The sequence below is a fragment of the Saimiri boliviensis genome, chromosome 20, assembly GCF_048565385.1.
Source record: "Saimiri boliviensis isolate mSaiBol1 chromosome 20, mSaiBol1.pri, whole genome shotgun sequence".
Taxonomy (NCBI): Eukaryota; Metazoa; Chordata; class Mammalia; order Primates; family Cebidae; genus Saimiri; species Saimiri boliviensis.
The window spans coordinates 2,675,538-2,694,520 of NC_133468.1; the positions used below are offsets into that span (position 1 = coordinate 2,675,538).

At 46.3% G+C, this 18,983-nt stretch overlaps 1 protein-coding gene across 7 annotated transcripts in view; it reads left to right on the top strand.

Annotated features, from left to right (window-relative positions):
• The window catches only part of LOC120365634 (protein mono-ADP-ribosyltransferase PARP4-like), an 86,850-nt gene that overhangs the window by 7,325 nt on the left and 60,542 nt on the right, over positions 1-18,983 (top strand). For all 7 annotated transcript variants that reach the window (XM_074390541.1, XM_074390540.1, XM_074390542.1 and 4 more), the window contains 6 exons: positions 2,993-3,142; positions 3,964-4,101; positions 5,101-5,274; positions 9,150-9,310; positions 13,330-13,467; positions 14,863-14,958. In XM_074390541.1, coding sequence (XP_074246642.1) covers positions 2,993-3,142; positions 3,964-4,101; positions 5,101-5,274; positions 9,150-9,310; positions 13,330-13,467; positions 14,863-14,958 — 857 coding nt within the window. The remainder of the gene's footprint in view (positions 1-2,992; positions 3,143-3,963; positions 4,102-5,100; positions 5,275-9,149; positions 9,311-13,329; positions 13,468-14,862; positions 14,959-18,983) is intronic.

The window sequence follows — 18,983 nt, forward strand, 5'->3', positions numbered from 1 at the left end:
GTATGGGGGGTGAGGACCTCACCCCCGAGTAGATCAGCACTAGAAGGGAATGGTCACTGGGGGCAGGGTGTATAGCAGTTCTGCTCTTGTTCCACATCCCCTACAGGATAGTTTCCTGACGTTTACACCTCTGAAAGCATCCCACTGAAACACTTCATCAAGCATCTGTTATGTATCAAGCAATCTAGTAGGGCTGGCACTCAGAGCTTAAGAACAGCTTCACATCTTGACTCTCAGAAATCACTGTCTAGAAAGAGCTAACACTCATCATTGCAATCCACAGTGACGGCTCCACTTCTGAATATGTCTATGAAGTATGGCGGGCTCAAGGTCACAGAGCCCTGGGAACAACAAGGGAGGCTTTGCAGAGGCCGTGACCTTTGCCCTAGGTCAGTGTCAGGTCAAGAGCACAGCTCCGGTCTAAAACAATCGTGAGACAAAAATAAATTCAGAATTAATACCTGAAGTTTAAATACGATGTCGCAACACCTACCGGGATCCTTTATCGAGTAGACATTCAGAGTTACAGATCTTCCCCCGGGCCCCCCGCTGGCCGAGACACTGTCTTCCTTTCTTGCCCAGGCTGGAGTGCAGCGGCACGATCTTGGCTCACTGCCACCTCCACCTCCTGGGTTCCAGCGATTCTGCTGCCTCCGCCTCCTGAGTAGCTGAGATGACAGGCACGTGCCACCACGCCCGGCCCATTTTTGTGTGTTCACCATGTTTGCCAGGCTGGTTTTGAACTCCTGACCTCGTGATCCACCTGCCTTGGTCTCCCAAAGTGCTGAGACTACAGGCATGAGCCGCCATGCCCAGCCTACAGATCCGTCTTGGGCCGGGGAGCAGTCACTTCCCAGTGGGAGTGGCCCTCACAAAGGTCCACACAGGCTCCGGGAGCTTTTCCCTCCGTTTCCACTCCGGGTGTCAGCTCAGGTACAAGAGAAGGAAACTCACATCAGCTGGATGTGAGATCCACTTGACTCGGAAGCCCCCCCCCCACAGAAGCCCGTCGCTCCTGTCGCGTTGTTTTGGGTTCCCGATGCCCTCGGGGGACATACCCAGTTATATGAGTCTCTGCTCTCAGGCAAGCCCAAAGCCTGGCTTTCCCACCATTGAACCCTCAGGCTCAATGCAGTCTATCAATGAGAGGCCACAATGACATCAGCAGTTTTGCCTGCTGTTACGGCGGACATGCCATCTTTGTCAGATTTCCATGGAAACAGAGCAAGAAAGCGAATCCATGGTCAGATTGTCCAAGAAGGAGAAGCGTTTCTGTTCACTTTGTGCCCCGAAATGTATACTGTACTTTGTGGAGGATTTCGTTGTTCGGGCAAAGAGTAAGTAACGACGAAGTGAAAAAACCTGACCGAATGTGTGATTGTTTTCTGCATTGAGAAAGGAAACTGTAGCACGGTAGAGGCCAGGACATCCCTCAGGGTGCCTTCCTCCCTTAGCAAGCCTGAGTCTTGAGTCTGCACAGAGTGCCCCTTGGGTGAGCCCGGTTTGCTGAGCAGAGGAGCCTTGAGGGCAGTGAGCCTCAGCCAGCTGTTCTGCTGAAGAGGATTTTCCAGCTTGCCCTTCGGCCACATAAAACCATGTCGTTGGAAATCTTCCAAAATGATGTGAAATTCGACCTTCTTCAATGGAGTGACTTCAACAGGCACTTCTTTTGACCAAGTTTCAGAGGCATCCCGCAGCCCCCCTGTCCGAGAGGGCAGCTGATCCTAAGTAGAGTGGCTTCCCGGGGGCCACACCCCCAAGCCGGGGGCTCGGCTGACGCCTACAACACCACCAGGGCTCCGAGTCGGGGCAAGTTCTCCCAGATTCTCTGGGGTTCATGTGAGGATCACCGCCCACTACAGGGGCAGGAGTTTCCCAGAAGAGCAGAAGGTGCTGCCTCCATCGACAGTTGGGGATGAGGGAGGAGCCGGGGCCTTTCTTCAACACATGGGCAACCGAAGAGCTTTCCGCTGGGATTTCATTTTTGCCGTGTGCCTGTCTCTCACAGTTGTTCCTGTCTGAAGTATTTTTCTTTTCTTCCCCTCCCTTGATTTATTTTTCTCATTTCCAAAAAGCTGGAAAGCCAGATTTCAAAGCTAATTAGAATGATTTGTAAACAGTCCGTAGGCTTGGAAGGAAGCTTCGAGTGACTCTCCGGTGAAACAAATGATCTTTTCTGTCTGCTGTGCTTTCTGGAGCTTTTTCCCCTTTACCTCCACATTGTAGTCTTTTTTAGTAAGATGGATGGCTCACGCATATCAGCCCAGCACTTTGGGAGGCCGAGGTTGGTGGATCACAAGGTCGATAGATGGAGACCATCCTGGCCCACATGGTGGAACCCCGTCTCTACTAAAAATACAAACAGTAGCTGGGTGTGGTGGTACACATCTGTGGTCCCAGCTACTAAGGGGGCTGAGGCAGAAGAATCGCTTCAACCTGGGAGGCAGAGTTACCGTGAGCCAGGATGGTGCCATTGCACTGCAGCCTGGCAGCAGAGTGAGACAACGTCTCAAAAAAAAAAAAAAAGAGTTTAAAATTTTAGTAATTCTGGTCGAGCACGGCGGCTTATGCCTGTAATCCCAGCACTTTGAGAGGCCAAGGCAGGCAGACTGCTTGAGGTCAGGAGTTATTCAAGCCGACATAGTTGAAACCCCGTTTCTACCAAAAAATACAAAAAAATGAGCCAGTCGGGGTAGCACACGCCTGTAGTCCCAGGTACTGAGGAGGCTGAGGCGGGAGAATCGCCTGAACCTGGGAGGCAGAGGTTGCAGTGAGCCGAGATCGTGCCGCTGCACTCCCGTCTGGGCGACAGAGCAAGACCCTGTCTCAAAATAAATAAAAAAAGGAAAAGAAAAAGAATTTAAAATTCAAGTAATAATTTGAAAAACACTGATTTCTCAACTTCTTCATGTCAAGGAACTAATGCTTTATGTTCAATCAAGCTAGATATGTAAATAATTACTGTACTTTTCCTATATACCATAATTCACAGACTAGAAGACGGTTTGCTAGAAAGAAAACCTCTGAAGATGCAAGTGAATACTATGAAAATTACATCGAAGAACTGAAGAAACAAGGATTTCTACTAAGAGAACATTTCACACCTGAAGCAACTCAATTAGCATCGGAACCATTGCAAGCAGTAAGATTGATTTCTACTTTTTTGTTGTTATTGATTGAATATTTTTAATAGAAATGTTTTCTCTATTACAAAGAAAAAAACCGGGCCGGGCTCGGTGGCTCACGCCTGTATCCCAGCACTTTGACAGGCCAAGGTGGGAGGATCACTTGAGGCCAGGAGTTCGAGACCAGCCTTGGCAACACAGAGGGACCCGTTTCTTGGTTTTTTAGTTTCTGTAGAAATGGGTCTCTCTGTGTTGCCAATGGTGGTGTGCCTGTAGTCCTAGCCACTCACGAGGCCGAGGCAGGAGGATCACTGGAATCCAGCAGTTGGAGGTTACAGTGAGCTATGATCACGCCGCTGTACCCCAACCTGGGCGATACAGAAAGACCCCGTCTCAGATAAATAAATCGATGTCAGGAGGGAAGAGGAGGAGTTCAGAAAAGGAAACGTGACCTCAGAGAAAGGCCTGGCAACGGAGTGGGGAATACATGGTAGGATGAGCCGTGAAATGTATCGCTTCTTTCAGCAGCAGTCTGAGAGCTTGTGAGAGATCTCTTTACAACCTAGGCCCTCAGTCGAGGGTCCTTAACCCCGATTGCACGTGTTAAATGCCACAGACAGACCTAGAGCTTACAGGGTGAAGGAAAAAAGAGAACAGGAAGAAAAGGAGGTAGAAGGGAATCAGAGAAGAGAGAATGGAGGCAGACAGAGAGAGGATCCCGCAGTTACCTGGCTGGCGATGACTCTCTTGGGCTGGGATCAGTCATTTCTCCTCACACCTCCGTTCGTTGGCCTTCACACGTTGACTTTTTGGTGGCGATTCTGTTTTATTGTTGCAGTGGCTTTTGGAAGAAGTCATGAATTCAAGCACTCTGAGCCCAGAGGTGAGCGATTTCGTAGAGATGATTTGGGCAGAGGCCCTGGGCCACCTGGAGCACACACTTCTCAAGCCAGTGAACAGGATCAGCCTCAACGACGTAAGTCTGTGTCGCCGAAGCCCTGTGAGAACCCCACCTCCTGGTTGATTGGCTTCAGTCGTAACACTTGTGTGTGCGTGCTGGTCTGACTGCTCTGAAATTCATTCCTGAATGTTCTTTCCTTGTACCTTGAAGAAAGGGACCACTAAGAATACTAAGGAAAAAATAAGCATCCGAGAAAACTAGACATCCCTGTCTGTCAAATATCAGCCTCAAGGCCTGATGGAAGGCAGGCCTCTGGCGCTGGCCAATCAGGAGGACCGATCTTTTGCACCAAGAAGTTTGCAGGAAGCTGGAGGGATATGGGTGGTCTTGGTCCCCAGTTAGATTTCCAGACCCCAGCCCACTTCCTAGTGACTCCACGGTCTCGTACCTTCCGACTGTCTCAGGAAAGGCAGGCATGCCTCGAGATCACCAGGAAACGTTCTGCTCTTAAGTAGAATCGCAGCTGAGAGAGCAGGCAAACGAAGGTGTCCCCAGTGGTACGACTTAAGCAACCGCATTGCTGTATTGAAATAAATAAGGACGATTTTCCTCCGTGGCCTTAAGCTGATTTATCTCAAGGAGAACATGGCTTCCTGGGGCAAAGCCCCTGAAGTACTTATGTCATTAGAGACATCTTGAGGAGATTTTTACCTCTGGTCTCATTCTGACACCTTCCTCAATTTCTCCTGTGAGAAGCAAGTCTCTCGCAGTGGCATGAGTGTTTCTCTCTCTGCATATCTGTAGGGAGATGTGTCCCCATCTACAGAGAACTGTAAGACTCTGCTTCTTTGGTCTAGTAAAACCGAGCCCAGGTTTGCAATTGTCCTCATGGCATCAGTGTCACCACTGAGCTACGTCTCCAGTAAAGATGGGCATCTGCTCTGCGATAGCTGTTCGGTAGAAAATGGATAGTTTTGACGTGTCCAGCAATCGTTTTGGATATTTTTGTGCGTGTTCCTCAATCTCTGTATCACAATTTCGTTTCAATAAGCCTATGTGGTCTTCTGTTGAAAGGTGAGCAAGGCCGAGGGGGTTCTCCTTCTAGTGAAGGCAGCGCTGAAACATGGAGAAACAGCAGAGCAACTGCAGAAGATGATGACGGAGTTCTACAGACTGATACCTCACAGAGGCACGATGCCCACAGAAGTGAATCTGGGACTATTGGCTAAGAAAGCAGACCTCTGCCAGGTAAACCTCGGAAACACAGAATTCAGTGGATTAGAAAGTCTGTTGGGGGTGAGGGTCTTTAAAACTCTGATGATTAAGGTAACACTGAATCACGAAATTCTCTCCAGAGTCGTGCTAGAAAATAACTTGTTGAACCGTTTTAGAAAGCCCAGGGTCCTTATGAAAGTTACTTCAACCGTCTTTTCAAGTGTGAATAGGTTGGCATGGTGACATAAATGCAGAAATAGGTCTAGAACTGCTATCTTCTGAAATAACTTTTCAGGCCCCGGAATGAGTTAGGATCCTCTCTGCAGAAGAAACGGGAAACCGCCAGTGACTGAAACAAAGAGAACATTTTCTTCCTCAGACAATGAGAAATCGAGCTGTGGGCTGCCTGCTGGCCCCCGTCACCCCAAGACTCAGTGTGTCAGTGTTATCGGCAGGGTCCCAGCCTCCTTCCATCCCTCAGTACCTCCTGTAGAGCGACAGCTCTGCTCTCAGCCCAGTTTCCTCGTGATCCACAGATAGCTGCAGCAGTTCATAGCATCACATCTGTAATAGCTCTTTCTGTGTCTCCTAGAGAAAGGCCTCTGGCCGACTCCTCTTTCTCTGGTCAGAATCGAGTCACGTGCGCAAAGCAGTCACTGTCGAGGAGACTGGAGCCACTGTGGCTGCTCAGAAATGGGCCGTCTCTTCTGAGCGGCCAGGAGAGGAGCAGGCTCAGTGAGTAGAGGAAGGTGTCCCCAGCAGCCAGCCCTGCCCTGGACGAGGCTGAAGTCACTCTTTGGCTCCGCATGGCCTCATCTGTGTATGCAGGGATTGGGCCAAGATCAGAGATCTGTGTCCTAGACTTCAGAGGAGTTTAGAGATGTGAAGTTTTGCATGTTTGGGAAATGATCGCTTTCAGCAGATTCCTAGAGGAATCAGTAATCCAGAAGAAGGAAGGAACTGGTCAATGAGAAGATATAAGACCCTTCCAGATTTAAAATGCTGTAATTTACCTGACATCAAACATAAAGGATATCAGTGGGCCAGGCGTGGTGGCTCACACCTATCATCCCAGCACTTTGGGAGGCCAAAGCAGGTGGATCACCTGAGGTCAGGAGTTCGAGACCAGCCTAGCCAACATGACCAAACCCGTCTCTACTAAAAATACGAAAATGAGCCAGACATAGCGGTCAGGAGGCTGAGGCAGAAGAATCACTGGAGCCTGGGAGGTGGAGGCTGCAGTGAGCCAAGATTATGCCACTGCATTCCAGCCTGGGCATGGAAACTCTATCTCAAAAAAAGAGCACAACTCCATTTCAAAAAATAACAATCATCATCATCATCTCAGTCATCAGTGTTGCTAAGAGGGAATGTATAGTGCCCATTCAAATATATTTTCTTTTAAATTTATATTTTGAATAGATACTACAACTGCATGATTCAAGAGGCAAAATTATGTTAAAAAGATAGACTCAGAGGAATCCCTGTTCTACCCTGCTCACTCCACCCTATTCCCCTCCCCAACTCCATAGGTAACTAATTTTATTCATTTATTTTTGTCTTCACAGTTCCTTAATACAAATACATGTATAAACATAAATTCTTTTTTTTTTTTCTCTGTCTCTTGGGCTGGAGTGCACTGGCGCGATCTGGGCCTACTGCAACCTCCACCTCCTGGGTTCAAGCGATTCTCCTGAGTCAATCTCCTGAGTAGCTGGGATTACAGGCGCCCGCCACTATGCCCAGCTGATTTATGTATTTTTAGTAGAGATGGGGATTTCACCATGCTGGCCAGGCGGGTCTCGAACTCCTGACCTCAAGTGATCCACCCGCCTCTGCCTCCCAAAGTGCTGGGAGTACAGTCGTGAGCCACTGTGCCCAACCGTATAAACATAAATTCTTATTCCCATTTTTGTATCCAAAGACTGTCTTTGCTGTTCTGCATCTTGCTTTTCTCCATGTATCCCGGAGGCAGCTGCCCCTCGTTGTCGCAGTCCACTGTGGGATGGGCTGCACTGTGGGCTGTACCCTCCTGCCAGGCCTTTGCTTTCTTTTTTGGATTTTGCTGCAACAGACAGTGCCCCAGTGAATAACCTGGTGTGTTTGTCATTTGGCCCTTGTACAGGATTGTCTCTGGGATGGGGCCTGAGAAGGGCTGGCTTTAGGGATAGACAGTAGCTGATTCTCTGCTAAGCTCTGCACCCTTTTGCCCACCTACCCTCAAAGAACGAGAGTTTCTGTTTCCCAGAGCCTGGCCGAGAGCATGGTTGTCAAACTCGGATGCTTTTACTAACCTTAGGGATGAGACGTAACCCCTCAGTGCTGTGAGGCGGAGCACCTTTCCGGACAACTGTGGCCATTCGTTTCTCCCTCTGCAAACTGTCTGTTTTCTTTCCTCTGTTCTTTTGGGTCCTGCCGCTTTTCTTCGTGCTTTGTAAGGATTCCTCCTGTATTAGAAGGTAACTCCTCTGTGACAGGAGTTGCGGATATTCTCTCGTTTGTCTTTTTACTTTGCTTCCAGTGAGTTTTTGGTATCAGTGGTGGTGGTGAACTTGTTTTATTTCTACCCCACTGAAGATTTTTTGGCTTTGATACAGAAAAACGCATCGATCTTTGATGGCTGGTGAGTTTGAGTTATAGTTGGAAAGGCCCTCCCCGTACGACCGTCAGAAAGATGAGAGACAAGAATTGCTTGAACCCGGGAGGCGGAGGTTGCAGTGAGCCAGGATTGTGCCATTGCACTCCAGCCTGGGAGACAGAGAGAGACTCCATCTCAAAAAATCATCATCATAATAAGATGTGACAACAGCAAGTCCAGAGACTAAACGGAACCCACCTTACTGGGGCTGGAGTTCCCTTCTCCGAGCTCCAGGATTTGGGAATAGACAAAGGAATACTTGGGTTTCCACTCAGGGAAGGAACCCATGCCTTATTCGTCGACGTGTCTAACCTAATCCAGTGTCTGGCATAGCAAACACACCTACTGAATTGTCGAAGCAGAACTGGATGTGAAGTCTCAGGGTTCTGAGATCCCATCTGGTCACTGTCTGCTCCTCACCGTGGGGTCCTGAACCATTGATTGACATCGCAGAGCCTCACTTTGCTCATCTGTGCAATGAGGACAATAAAATCGATCTTAGTGTCGTAGTGAGGAATAAATGAACAATGTGTATGAAAACCCGTTATTAACAATTATGTGCTGTACCGATGTACTCTACAACCACGATCATACATTGTGCTATCAGTAAGGCAATCATATTAACCTTTTTTGCTTTTTGTTTTTGAGACAGAGTCTCGCTTCGTTGCCCAGGCTGGAGTTCAGTGGTGCGATCTTAGCTCACCGCAACCACCCGCTCCTGGGTTCCGATGATTCTTATGCCACAGCCTCCCAAGTAGCTGGGCTTACAGGCATGTGCCACCATCCCTGGCTAATTTTTTATATTTTCAGTAGAGATGGGGTTTCGCCATGTGGACCAGGCTGGTCTTGAATTCCTGCCCTCAAGTGATCCTCCTGCCTCCGCCTCCCAAAGCGTTAGGATTACAGGTATCAGCCACCGCACCCAGCTGCATGAACTTTAATGCACCACTAATAGCAAATATTGATCAAAAGCTTTTGGGAAAGCTGAGTGCAGTGGTGGCTCGTACCTGTGGTCCCAGCTACTTACGAGGCTAAGGTAGGAGGGTTGCTTGAACCCGGGAGGTTGAGGCTGCAGTGAGCTGTGGTCATGCCACTACACTCCAGGGTGGGTGAGATCAAGACCTGTCTCAAAAATAAGTAAATAAATAAAGTAAAACTAGCTTTGGGGAAAATGGGCTTTTCCCATCTTTGTGAGAAAGTGTTAATGTAATATAAATATGAATTTTGACATGTGGTAATTCTGATATCTATATATTCTTTCCACCGGCAGCTCATCAGAGACATGGTTAACGTCTGTGAAACTCATTTGTCCAAACCCAACCCACCGTCCCTTGCCAAATACCGAGCTTTGAGATGCAAAATTGAGCATGTTGAAAAGAATACTGAAGAATTTCTCAGGGTTAGACAAGAGGTTTTGCAGAATAATCACAGGTAAGCATAAAGGAAGTATCTCGAGATCTGTTACGATACAATGCTCTTTGAGACTCTGATAAAGAGCTGATCACAGTAATTCCCTAGATCATTTCATCTTCAGCAACAAGCCACAGTAGCAGTGGCCCGCTGACAAATGACTTTCTTCTGTGTTCATAACAGTGCCTGGGGCAGTATTCTGTGCTTGAAAACACCTTCTATCTTCCACTCTGACTTCAAGGTTACCTAATCTTGTTGCAGATTAAATTAAAAGTTTTTAACTCAAAAGGGGTTTGGGTTTGTATTTCGTAGGTTATTACAGAGAAAAAGCCACTTAAACTAGGGTTTAAACATGCAGAAATAGGTGTATGGCGTCTTCTGACGTGGCCTCTCTGTGGCAGGAGAAACTGCACCCGAAAACCTGGAAAACACCTTCCTCAATACCAGTTACACTTGCGCCCTCACTCACTGCGCACACCCAGGGCCCTGTGCTGACGTGCATTCTCCAGTCACACACACATGATGGAGCAGCTGTTGAGACGAGCCCTCACTGGGTGTGAGCACCCGTGAGGGTCACCGTGGCTGAGTCTGTGCCCAGCTTCCCGGTGCAGAAACTCCAGTGCATGTTTGTTCTCAGGCATGGGACTGACTCTCGCGGACCTGGTGGTTCATTCCACTGCAGCAGTTCCTCTTCGTCAGCGTGGCACAGCCCTTAGAACGAAGGGTCGTGAGCTGTAGCTGCACGTACCAGCTGATAGGAGCCAGTTGTCAACATTTCAGAGGTTTGGTGAACTGGTGGTTAAACCACTGGTGACTTGACATTGGACACAGGGAGGATTTGCACCCCCTGGAAATCAGCGAATGCTGCAAATCCGGGCTGTGCAGGGGCATTGCTGCTGGTGTGTGGAGAACTGGTTTTCCAGAGCCCACTCTTACCTTACGGCTTGACTCGGATCTCACTAAAACTATGTCCTGCTTTCCTTGATCCTCCTCAAAATCCACTCCCAGAACCACTTCACACCCACTGAGATAGCTATGATTTATGTTTAGTGGAAAATTATAAGCATCGGTGAGGATGTAGAGAGACTGAAAGCCTTACACATTGCTAGTGGGAGGGGAAAATGATGCAGCCTCTGTTTGATGGTTCCTCACCAAGTTAAACATGGGATAGGATAAGACCCACCGATTCCACTCCTAGTTCTATACTCAAAGGACTTGAAAGCAAGTACTCAGATAGGTGCTCGTACATGAATATTCATGGCAACACTATTCAAAACAGCCAAAAAGTGGAAATAACCCAAATGTTCATCAACAGGTGAGTGGATAAACAAAACGTGATCAATATATGTAAAAGAATACTATTCAGCCATGAAAAAGGAATGAAGTACTGACACATACTACAGATGGGTAGACCTCAAAAATATTATGCTGAGTGAAAGAAGCCATATATTGTATGATTCTATTTATATGAAATATCTCAAATAGATAAATCCACAGCGATAGCAGATTGCCTCGTACCATGAGAGGGACTGACAGCCAAAAGGTATGGGGTTTCCTTTTGGGCAAATAAACATTTTGGAACTCGAGGTGGTGATTACATGACATTTTCAATGTTCTGTACTCAATACCACTGAATTGTATACTTAATGGTTAATTTTGTCTTTTTGGAATTTCACTCTAATTTTTTAACAATCTGAGCCAGGCGTGGTGGCTGACAGCTGTAATCCCAGCACTTTGGGAGGCCAAGGTGGGCGGATCACTTGAAGTCAGAAGTTGGAGACCAGCCTGGGCAACATGGGGAAACCCCATCTCTACTAAAAATGCAAAAATGAGCCAGGCATGGCGGCACACATCTGTGGTCCCAGTTCCTCTGGGGACTGAGGCACAGGAATAGCTCGAACCCAGGCGGTGAAGTTACAGTGAACCAGGGTCATGCCACTGCACTCCAGCCTGGGACGTTTCCCAAGACGTTTCAGCAAGACTCTGCCTCAAAAGCCTTCATCCCTACAGACCTTCTCCAGATTCTGTTTTTATATGTCATCCAATCGGTTTGACTTTTTGGTTTGACCTTTGACCCTCCCGTAGGTGTCCACTGATCTACACTGACTAAGAGTCCGGTGACAAGGAAGGTACAATCAGGAGGGGAATCCGTTTTCCAGGAAGACAGGAAGAGCCACGTCGAGCCCCCGCGTGGCAGCTGCGGTTCGGCCCTCCGGGGCTACCCGAGCAAGCCCTTGGCGAGCCACCCCACCCCCCAAATACAAAAGCAGTCACACAGCTAAAGTGGGCTTCTTCCTAAGGAAAGATCCTGCTGCTGTGAAAAATTGAATTTTCTTCATTTCATTTCAGTAATCATGATTCTTTTATATATTTTCTTCTAGTTATAAAACATGTTCTTTGCTAAAAGCTTGGAAAATAGCTAAAAATATGAAGCAAATTAAAAAATGAAAAATCACTCAATCTCACCACCCAGAGATAATATGACCACTGTTAAGATTTGGGTGTAGAACATAACCTAGCCGGAATCACCCCAATGCTGCTTACCCTGGCGGGGTGCCGGTTAGCCAGCTCTGTAAAGAACGAGTCCCGGTCTGGAATATTGGCCGAGCGCTGGGGAGCAAGTACTCCCATCATAGCTAATGTCAAGGCACTGACCTGAGGCCGCCGGACGTGGGGTTGGGAAGATGTGCCCTTCCTCCCACCACAGCGCTGCCCTCTGCCACACCCCAGGCCCCCCTGCCATTGTCCCACCTCAGCTCCCCACTCAGAACTCGTGTGGGGTCTCCCTGCTCCTCATCTCCACAATCCCATGTTCTGTCAATTCTGCCTTCAAAGTGTCTCTCATCCGTGATCTCACTTCCATTCACGGTGCCACCCTCTTTATCCCATCTACAATGTCCTTCCAGATGTTCTCTACTCCTGTAATTATTATCATGGCATCCAACTATGATGATGATGATGATGATGATGATGGCATCCAACCCATAATAACCAGTGAGGTCATAAAATACACATTTTATGGTACCACCAATAAATGTCACCTCCCAAGAGAGGCCTTTTTTGATAGCACTCTCTTCAAACCTGATTGGTTTCTAAACACTTAAAATTAGGTATTTGATCACTTTTTTCTTTGAAATGGAGTCTCGCCCTGTCACCAGGCTGGAATGCAGTGGCACGATCTCAGCTTACTGCAGCCTCCACCCCCTGGGTTCAAGCAATTCTGCCTACTCAGACTACAGATAGGCACCACCACGCCCCGTTAATTTTTGTATTTTTAGTAGAGGCGGGGTTTCACCCATGTTGGCCAAGCTGGTCTTGAACTCCTTACCTCTGGTGATCCACCTGCCTTGGCCTCCCAAAGTCCTGGGAGAGGCTAGAAGTTGCATTCTTTTTTATTTTTATTTTTTTTTTAAGAGACATGGTCTTGCTCTGTCACCCAGAGCAAGAACAATAGATCCTATATATTCTATATTTGACAAAATTGGGATCATACTACGTATAAAGTTTTGTCATTGGCTTTTAAAGTTTCTATGCTACTGTACACTTTACCACATATCCTTGTTTTTTTGAAGAATTTGATTTTTTTTTTTGAGACGGAGTTTCGCTCTTGTTACCCAGGCTGGAGTGCAATGGCGCGATCTCGGCTCACCGCAACCTCCGCCTCCTGGGTTCAGGCGATTCTCCTGCCTCAGCCTCCCGAGTAGCTGGGATTCCAGGCACGTGCCACCATGCCCAGCTAACTTTTTGTATTTTTAGTAGAGACGGGGTTTCACCATGTTGACCAGGATGGTCTCGATCTCGTGATCCACCCGCCTCGGCCTCCCAAAGTGCTGGGATGACAGGCTTGAGCCACCGCGCCTGGAGAAGAATTTGATTTTCTAATAGCTGCATAATACTTCCAAGATATGCTGTGTGGTGGCTCATTGAATCCATTTCCTGATAATGGACATTTGGACCCTTCTGGGATTTCTTCTGCTATAAGGATTCTTTGTTTTGTTTTCAGTTACGTCATCGAAAACCTTTTCTTCTAATTCTTACAGTAAGAGCCCAGTGGATATCTCGCAGATATTTAGAGTTGGCAGAGTGAACGAAACCACAGAGTTTTTGAGCAAACTTGGCAATGTGAGGCGCTTGTTGCACGGTTCGCCTGTGCGAAACATCGTGGGAATCTTGTGTCGGTAAGGGTCGCCATCTTTATTTCTCAAAATTTTCAACCTCACAAATGTGAAACATTTTGCTTTGCTTTTCCTACTCTTTTCTATATTACATGAGCCTTTTCAGTCAAAATCAACTAGTTTACTACATGCTGGAGAAAATTACACACTTTATAATTGTGTAATAATTCGTAATTGAGTGTATAAGTTAAATTATGTATTTATGGCTGGGTATGGTGGATCATACCTGTAGTCCTAGCACTCTGGGAGGCTGAGGCGAGAGGATCACTTGAGGCCAAGGGTTCAAGACCAGCCTGGAAAACCTAGCAAGACCCCATCTCTATTTTTAAAAATTATGTATTTCTTATATTTAAATATAGTACATAGGTACGAATTGCTTCTTGAAGACTGTATCATATGAAGAAAAGTGATTCTATATTCATGACTCCTCCATCTGGATCTAATCTCGGGATAGCCCAATATTAAAAGAGAAGAGTCCAGAAGTCAGAGTGTGCACCAGACGACATGGGTTATTTCTTTCAAACGTAACTCTAAGATTCTGTTTGCTTTGAATTGCTACTTAGTATTTGGGCTGAAACCGAAGTCACAGGAGCAGGAGAAGATATTATTAAATTTAGATTCTTTAAGGACTTAGAAGGAACTTAAGAAACATACAAGATCCACCTGGGGAAAAAAAGGAAAAACAAAAATCCATTAAACTGCTACCGAGGGACCCAAAAGACAACTTGCGTTAATCAGAGGATGCTGGTTTTTCTTGGATTAATCTACAAATGTAGTGCTTTCATGATAAAATTACCAATACGATTTTTTAAAGAAATGAAAAGCTGATTCTGTAACACCTATTTTTTTTTAATTTTGAAATTACCAGAATAATTCTGGAAAAGAAGCCTAATGAGGGTGATACTAAGATTAAAAACACAGAAGATTTAAGATACGATACCAGTAGGTCTTATCTCTGTGGAAGAGAGACGAGTTTTTCAGTACTAGTTATAGAGATAAATGGGTGACCGCAAGGAAAGAATATGAAGTTCGACCCTTACCTCATTGAACAACTATTTAAATATTTAGATCAAACCATAAAAGTATACTAAATGAAAAATGGAAGAATCTTTTTAAAATAGTCCTTAAGTAGGAATGAGCTTTCTAAGTAGGACAAAAACCCAAAAGCCATTTTACTAAATTCATTGGATCTCCTCATACAAAATTCAAACAATAGATATTTATCTAAGAAAAGGCAGAAATCCCCCTTTACCTGTGTTCCCAGAAACAACCATGGTGTCACCCCGATTGCGGAGTTCTCTGGAAACCAGAAGTTCAGTAGGAACCTGCCGAAGTTGGGAGGGAGGGAGGATGCAGTCGGCATCGGGCTGACACCTTATTCTGCCCTTGTCTTTTCAGAGGGTTGCTTTTACCCAAAGTAGTGGAGGATCGTGGTGTGCAAAGAACAGACGTCGGAAACCTTGGGAGTGGGATTTATTTCAGTGACTCACTCAGGTATGTTTGATCTTTAATCACAGAATCGTTTCCGAGTTTTCTTGCTGTGTATTTTCTTCTGTCTTCTCTTGATGAGGGAGTTTCTCACCCAAAACACAGGTTTATCTGTTATACATGACCTCAGTATGCCTAGAATACGGTTTCATCTTCAACATCCTTGATAATGTTAAAATCTGCCTTTGGGCCAGACGTGGTGGCTCACACTGTAATCCCAGCTCTTTGGGAGGCCAGGGCAGGAGGATCGCTTGAGCCCAGGAATTTAAGGCCAGCCTAGGCAACATAGTGAGACCTCACCTCTAGAAAAAAAAAAATTTTAAATTAGCTTTGCATGGTAGCACGAATCAAACCCATAGTTCTAGCTATTAGCGAGGCTGAGATGGGCGGATCACTCAAGTCCGGGAGTTCAAGGCTGGAGTGAGTTATGATTACGCCACTGCAGTCCAGTGTGGGCAACACAGTGAGAAGAACTCCATGTACTTCATCTGCCAACCTCATAATTGGTATTGTGACATCATTTTATGCAAGGAAACAGTCTCAGGGAGGTCAGGCAACTTGCCTAAGGTTGCAGAGCTATTTAAAAGATGAAGACTGATTTCAAGCCCAGGACAAAGGATCATGAGCCAGGATATTTGAAGAGTTCCTACAAATCAAGAAGAAAAAGACAAGCAACCCTGTAAGCATATGGGCAAAAGGCATGAATGGAAACCTAAAAGCAAAGAAAATGAGCTGGGGCCAGGCACAGTGGCTAATGCCTGTAATCCCAGCACTTGAGAAGGCTAAGGCGTGTAGACTGCTGGAGGTCAGGAGTTTGAGAGCAGCCCGGCCAATGTGGTGAAACCCCATCTCTACTACAAATACAAAAATTACCTGGGCGTGGTGGTGCATACGTGTTGTCCCAGCTCCTTGGGAGGCTGAAGTAGGAGAATCACTTGAACTCAGGAGGCGGAGACTGCAGTGAGCTGGGATCACACCGCTGCACTCCAGCCTGGGTGACAGAGCAAGACCCTGTCTCAGAAAATGAGCTGAGTGTAGTGGCAGACACATGCAGTCCCAGCTACTCAGGAGTTTGAGGCAGAAAGATTGCTCAAGTCCAGGAGTTTGAGATTAGCCTGAGCAACACAGCAAGACCCCCCATCTCTGGAAAACAAAAAACAAAAAACATTTTTTAATTAGCCAGGCATGGTGGTACACACCTGTAGTCCAAGCTACTCAAGAGGCTGAGGCAGGAGGATTGCTTGAGTCCAGCAGTCCAAGGCTGCGGTGAGCTGTGTCTGCACCACTACATCCAGCTTGGGAGACAGAGCCAGACCCCGTCTCTTAAAAAAAGAGAAGAAAAATGAAAAAAGAGAGAGAGAGAGCACTGTAATAACAGAACACTGGAAATGATGCAGACGTCCATTGACAGTGGAATCGATCCATAAATTTTGGTGGAGTCCTACATGAAGTCCTATCCTGAAGTTTAAAGGAATGGACTGTGGCTACACGTGTCGAATGGATGAGCCTTAGGACCTTAGTGGGGCAGAAGTTGTTATATGAGGCATATCATGGAGATATTGAGGGTCTGGTTCCACACTAATGCAATTAAGCAAGTATTGCGATAAAGTGAGTCGCACACATTTTTTGGCTTCGCAGTGAGTGTAAAAGGTTTACACTCTATTAAGTGTGCCACAGCATCGTGTGTAAAAAAAACAATGTGCAGACCTTAATTTTAAAATAATACTTTGTTACTAAAAATGCTCATGATCATCTGAGCCTTCAGTGAGCCATTGTCTTTTTGCTGGTGGAAGGTCTTCGTGTTGATGGCTGCTGACCGATGAGGGTGGTGTTTGCCGAAAGTTGAGGTGGCTGTGTCGATTTCTTAAAATGAGACAGCAATGACATTTGCCTCAGCGATTGACTCTTCTTCCTCTCATGAAAGATTTGTCCGTCGTATGTGATGCTATTTGATGGCATTTACCTGCGGTAGAACTTCCTTGAAAATTTCAGTCAATTATCTCAAACACTGCTGCTGCTTTATCATTAAGTTTATCTAATATTCAAAATCCTTTGTTGTCATTTCAACAACATCCACAACATCTTCACCAGGAATAGATTTCACCTCAAGAAACCGCTTTCTTCACTCGTGCATAAGAAGCAACTCCTCATTCATTCAAGGTGGATCATGAGATTGCAGCAATTCAGTCCCCTCTTCGGGCTCCTCTGCTAACTCTAGTTCTCGTGCTGTTTCTGCCACGTGTACAGCGACCTCCTCCACTGAAGTTTGAACCTCTCAAAGTCACCCAGGATAGTTAGAGTAAACTTCTTCCAAACCCCTGTCAATACTGATAGGGTGACCTCCTCCCATAACTTATCAAATGGCCTTAAGAGCAAGGAGAATGGTGAATCCTTTTTAGAAGGTTTTCCATTTCCTTTGTCCAGATCCATCAGAGGAATCACTGTCTGTGGCAGCTACAGACCTGAAAAATGTATCTATGTTTGAGAGTTGGGGTCTTTCTCCATCCTCGCCCAGGCGAGAGTACAGTAAGATGCAGCCATAGCTCCCTGGAACCTCAAACTCCTGGACTCAAGTGATCATCCCACTTCAGACTCCTGGGGTTACAGGCATGCCTGGCCAAAATGTATTTCTGTTGTTTTCTTTTCTTTTTTTCTTTTTTTTTTTTTTTTTGAGATGGAGTTTCACTCTTGCCCAGGCTGGAATGCAGTGGCACGATCTCTGCTCACTGCAACCTCTGCCTCCCAGGTTCAAGCGATTCTTCTGTCTCATCGTCCTGAGTAGCTGGGATTACAAGCACATGCCATCATGCCCAGCTAATTTTTGTATTTTTAGTGGAGACAGGGTTTCATCATACTGGTCAGGCTGGTCTTGAACTCCTGACCTCAGATGATCCACCCAGCTCAGCCTCCCAAAGTGCTTGGATTACAGGCATGAGCCACTGCACCCAGCCCAAAATGTATTTCTTTTTCTTTTTCTTTTTTTTTTTTTTTCTCTGAGACAGAGTCTTACATTGTTGCCCAGGCTGTAATGCAGTGGCACAATCTCGGCTCACTGCTATCTCTGCCTCCTGGGTCCAAGCAATTCTCCTGCCTCAGCCTCCCGAGTAGCTGGGACTACAGGCACATGCCACCATGCCCAGCTATTTTTTTTTTTTTTTGTATTTTTAGTAGAGACAGGGTTTCACCATGTTGGCCAGGATGCTCTCAATCTCCTGACCTCGTGATCCACCCACCTTGGCCTCCCAATGTGCTGGGATTACAGGCATGAGCCACCGCACCCGGCCCGTATTTCTTAAATAATAAGGTTTGAAAGCTAAAATTACTCCTTGATCCCTGGCTGCAGAATGGAAGTTGTGTTAGCAGGCATTAAAACAACAAAATCCTTGTATCTCTCTATCAGATCTCTTGGATGACTGGGCACTTTGTCAGTGAGCAATCATATTCTGAAAGGAAACTTTTTTGTGGAGCAGTAAATGTCTACATTGGGCTTTAAATTCAGTAAACCATTCTGTAAACAGATGTGCTATCATCCAGGTTTTGTTGTTCTGTTTAGAGAGCACAGACAGAGTCGATTTAGCACAATTCTAAGGGCCCTGGGATTTTTGTGAATGGCAAGTAAGCACTGGCTTCAGCTTATAGTCACCAGCTGTATTCGTCCCTCACAAGAGTCAGCCTGTCATCTGAAGCTTTCAAGTCAGCCATTGACTCCTCTCGAGCTGTGGAAGTTCTAGATGGCATCTTCTTCCTAGAAGGCTGTTTGGTCTACGTGGAAACTCTGTGATTTAGTGAAGCCACCTGCATCAATGCTCTTAGCTAGATCTTCTGGAAAACTTGCTGCAGCTTCTACATCAGCACCTGCTGCCTCGCCTTGCATTTTTATTTTATGAAGACGGCTTCTTTCCTTCAACCTCAGCCCACCTCTGCTAGCTTCAAGCCTTCCTTCTGTGGTTTCCTTACCTCTCTGAGCCTTCACAGAATTGAACAGAGTTGGAGCCTTGCTCTGGATTACGCTCGGCTTAAAAAAAATATCG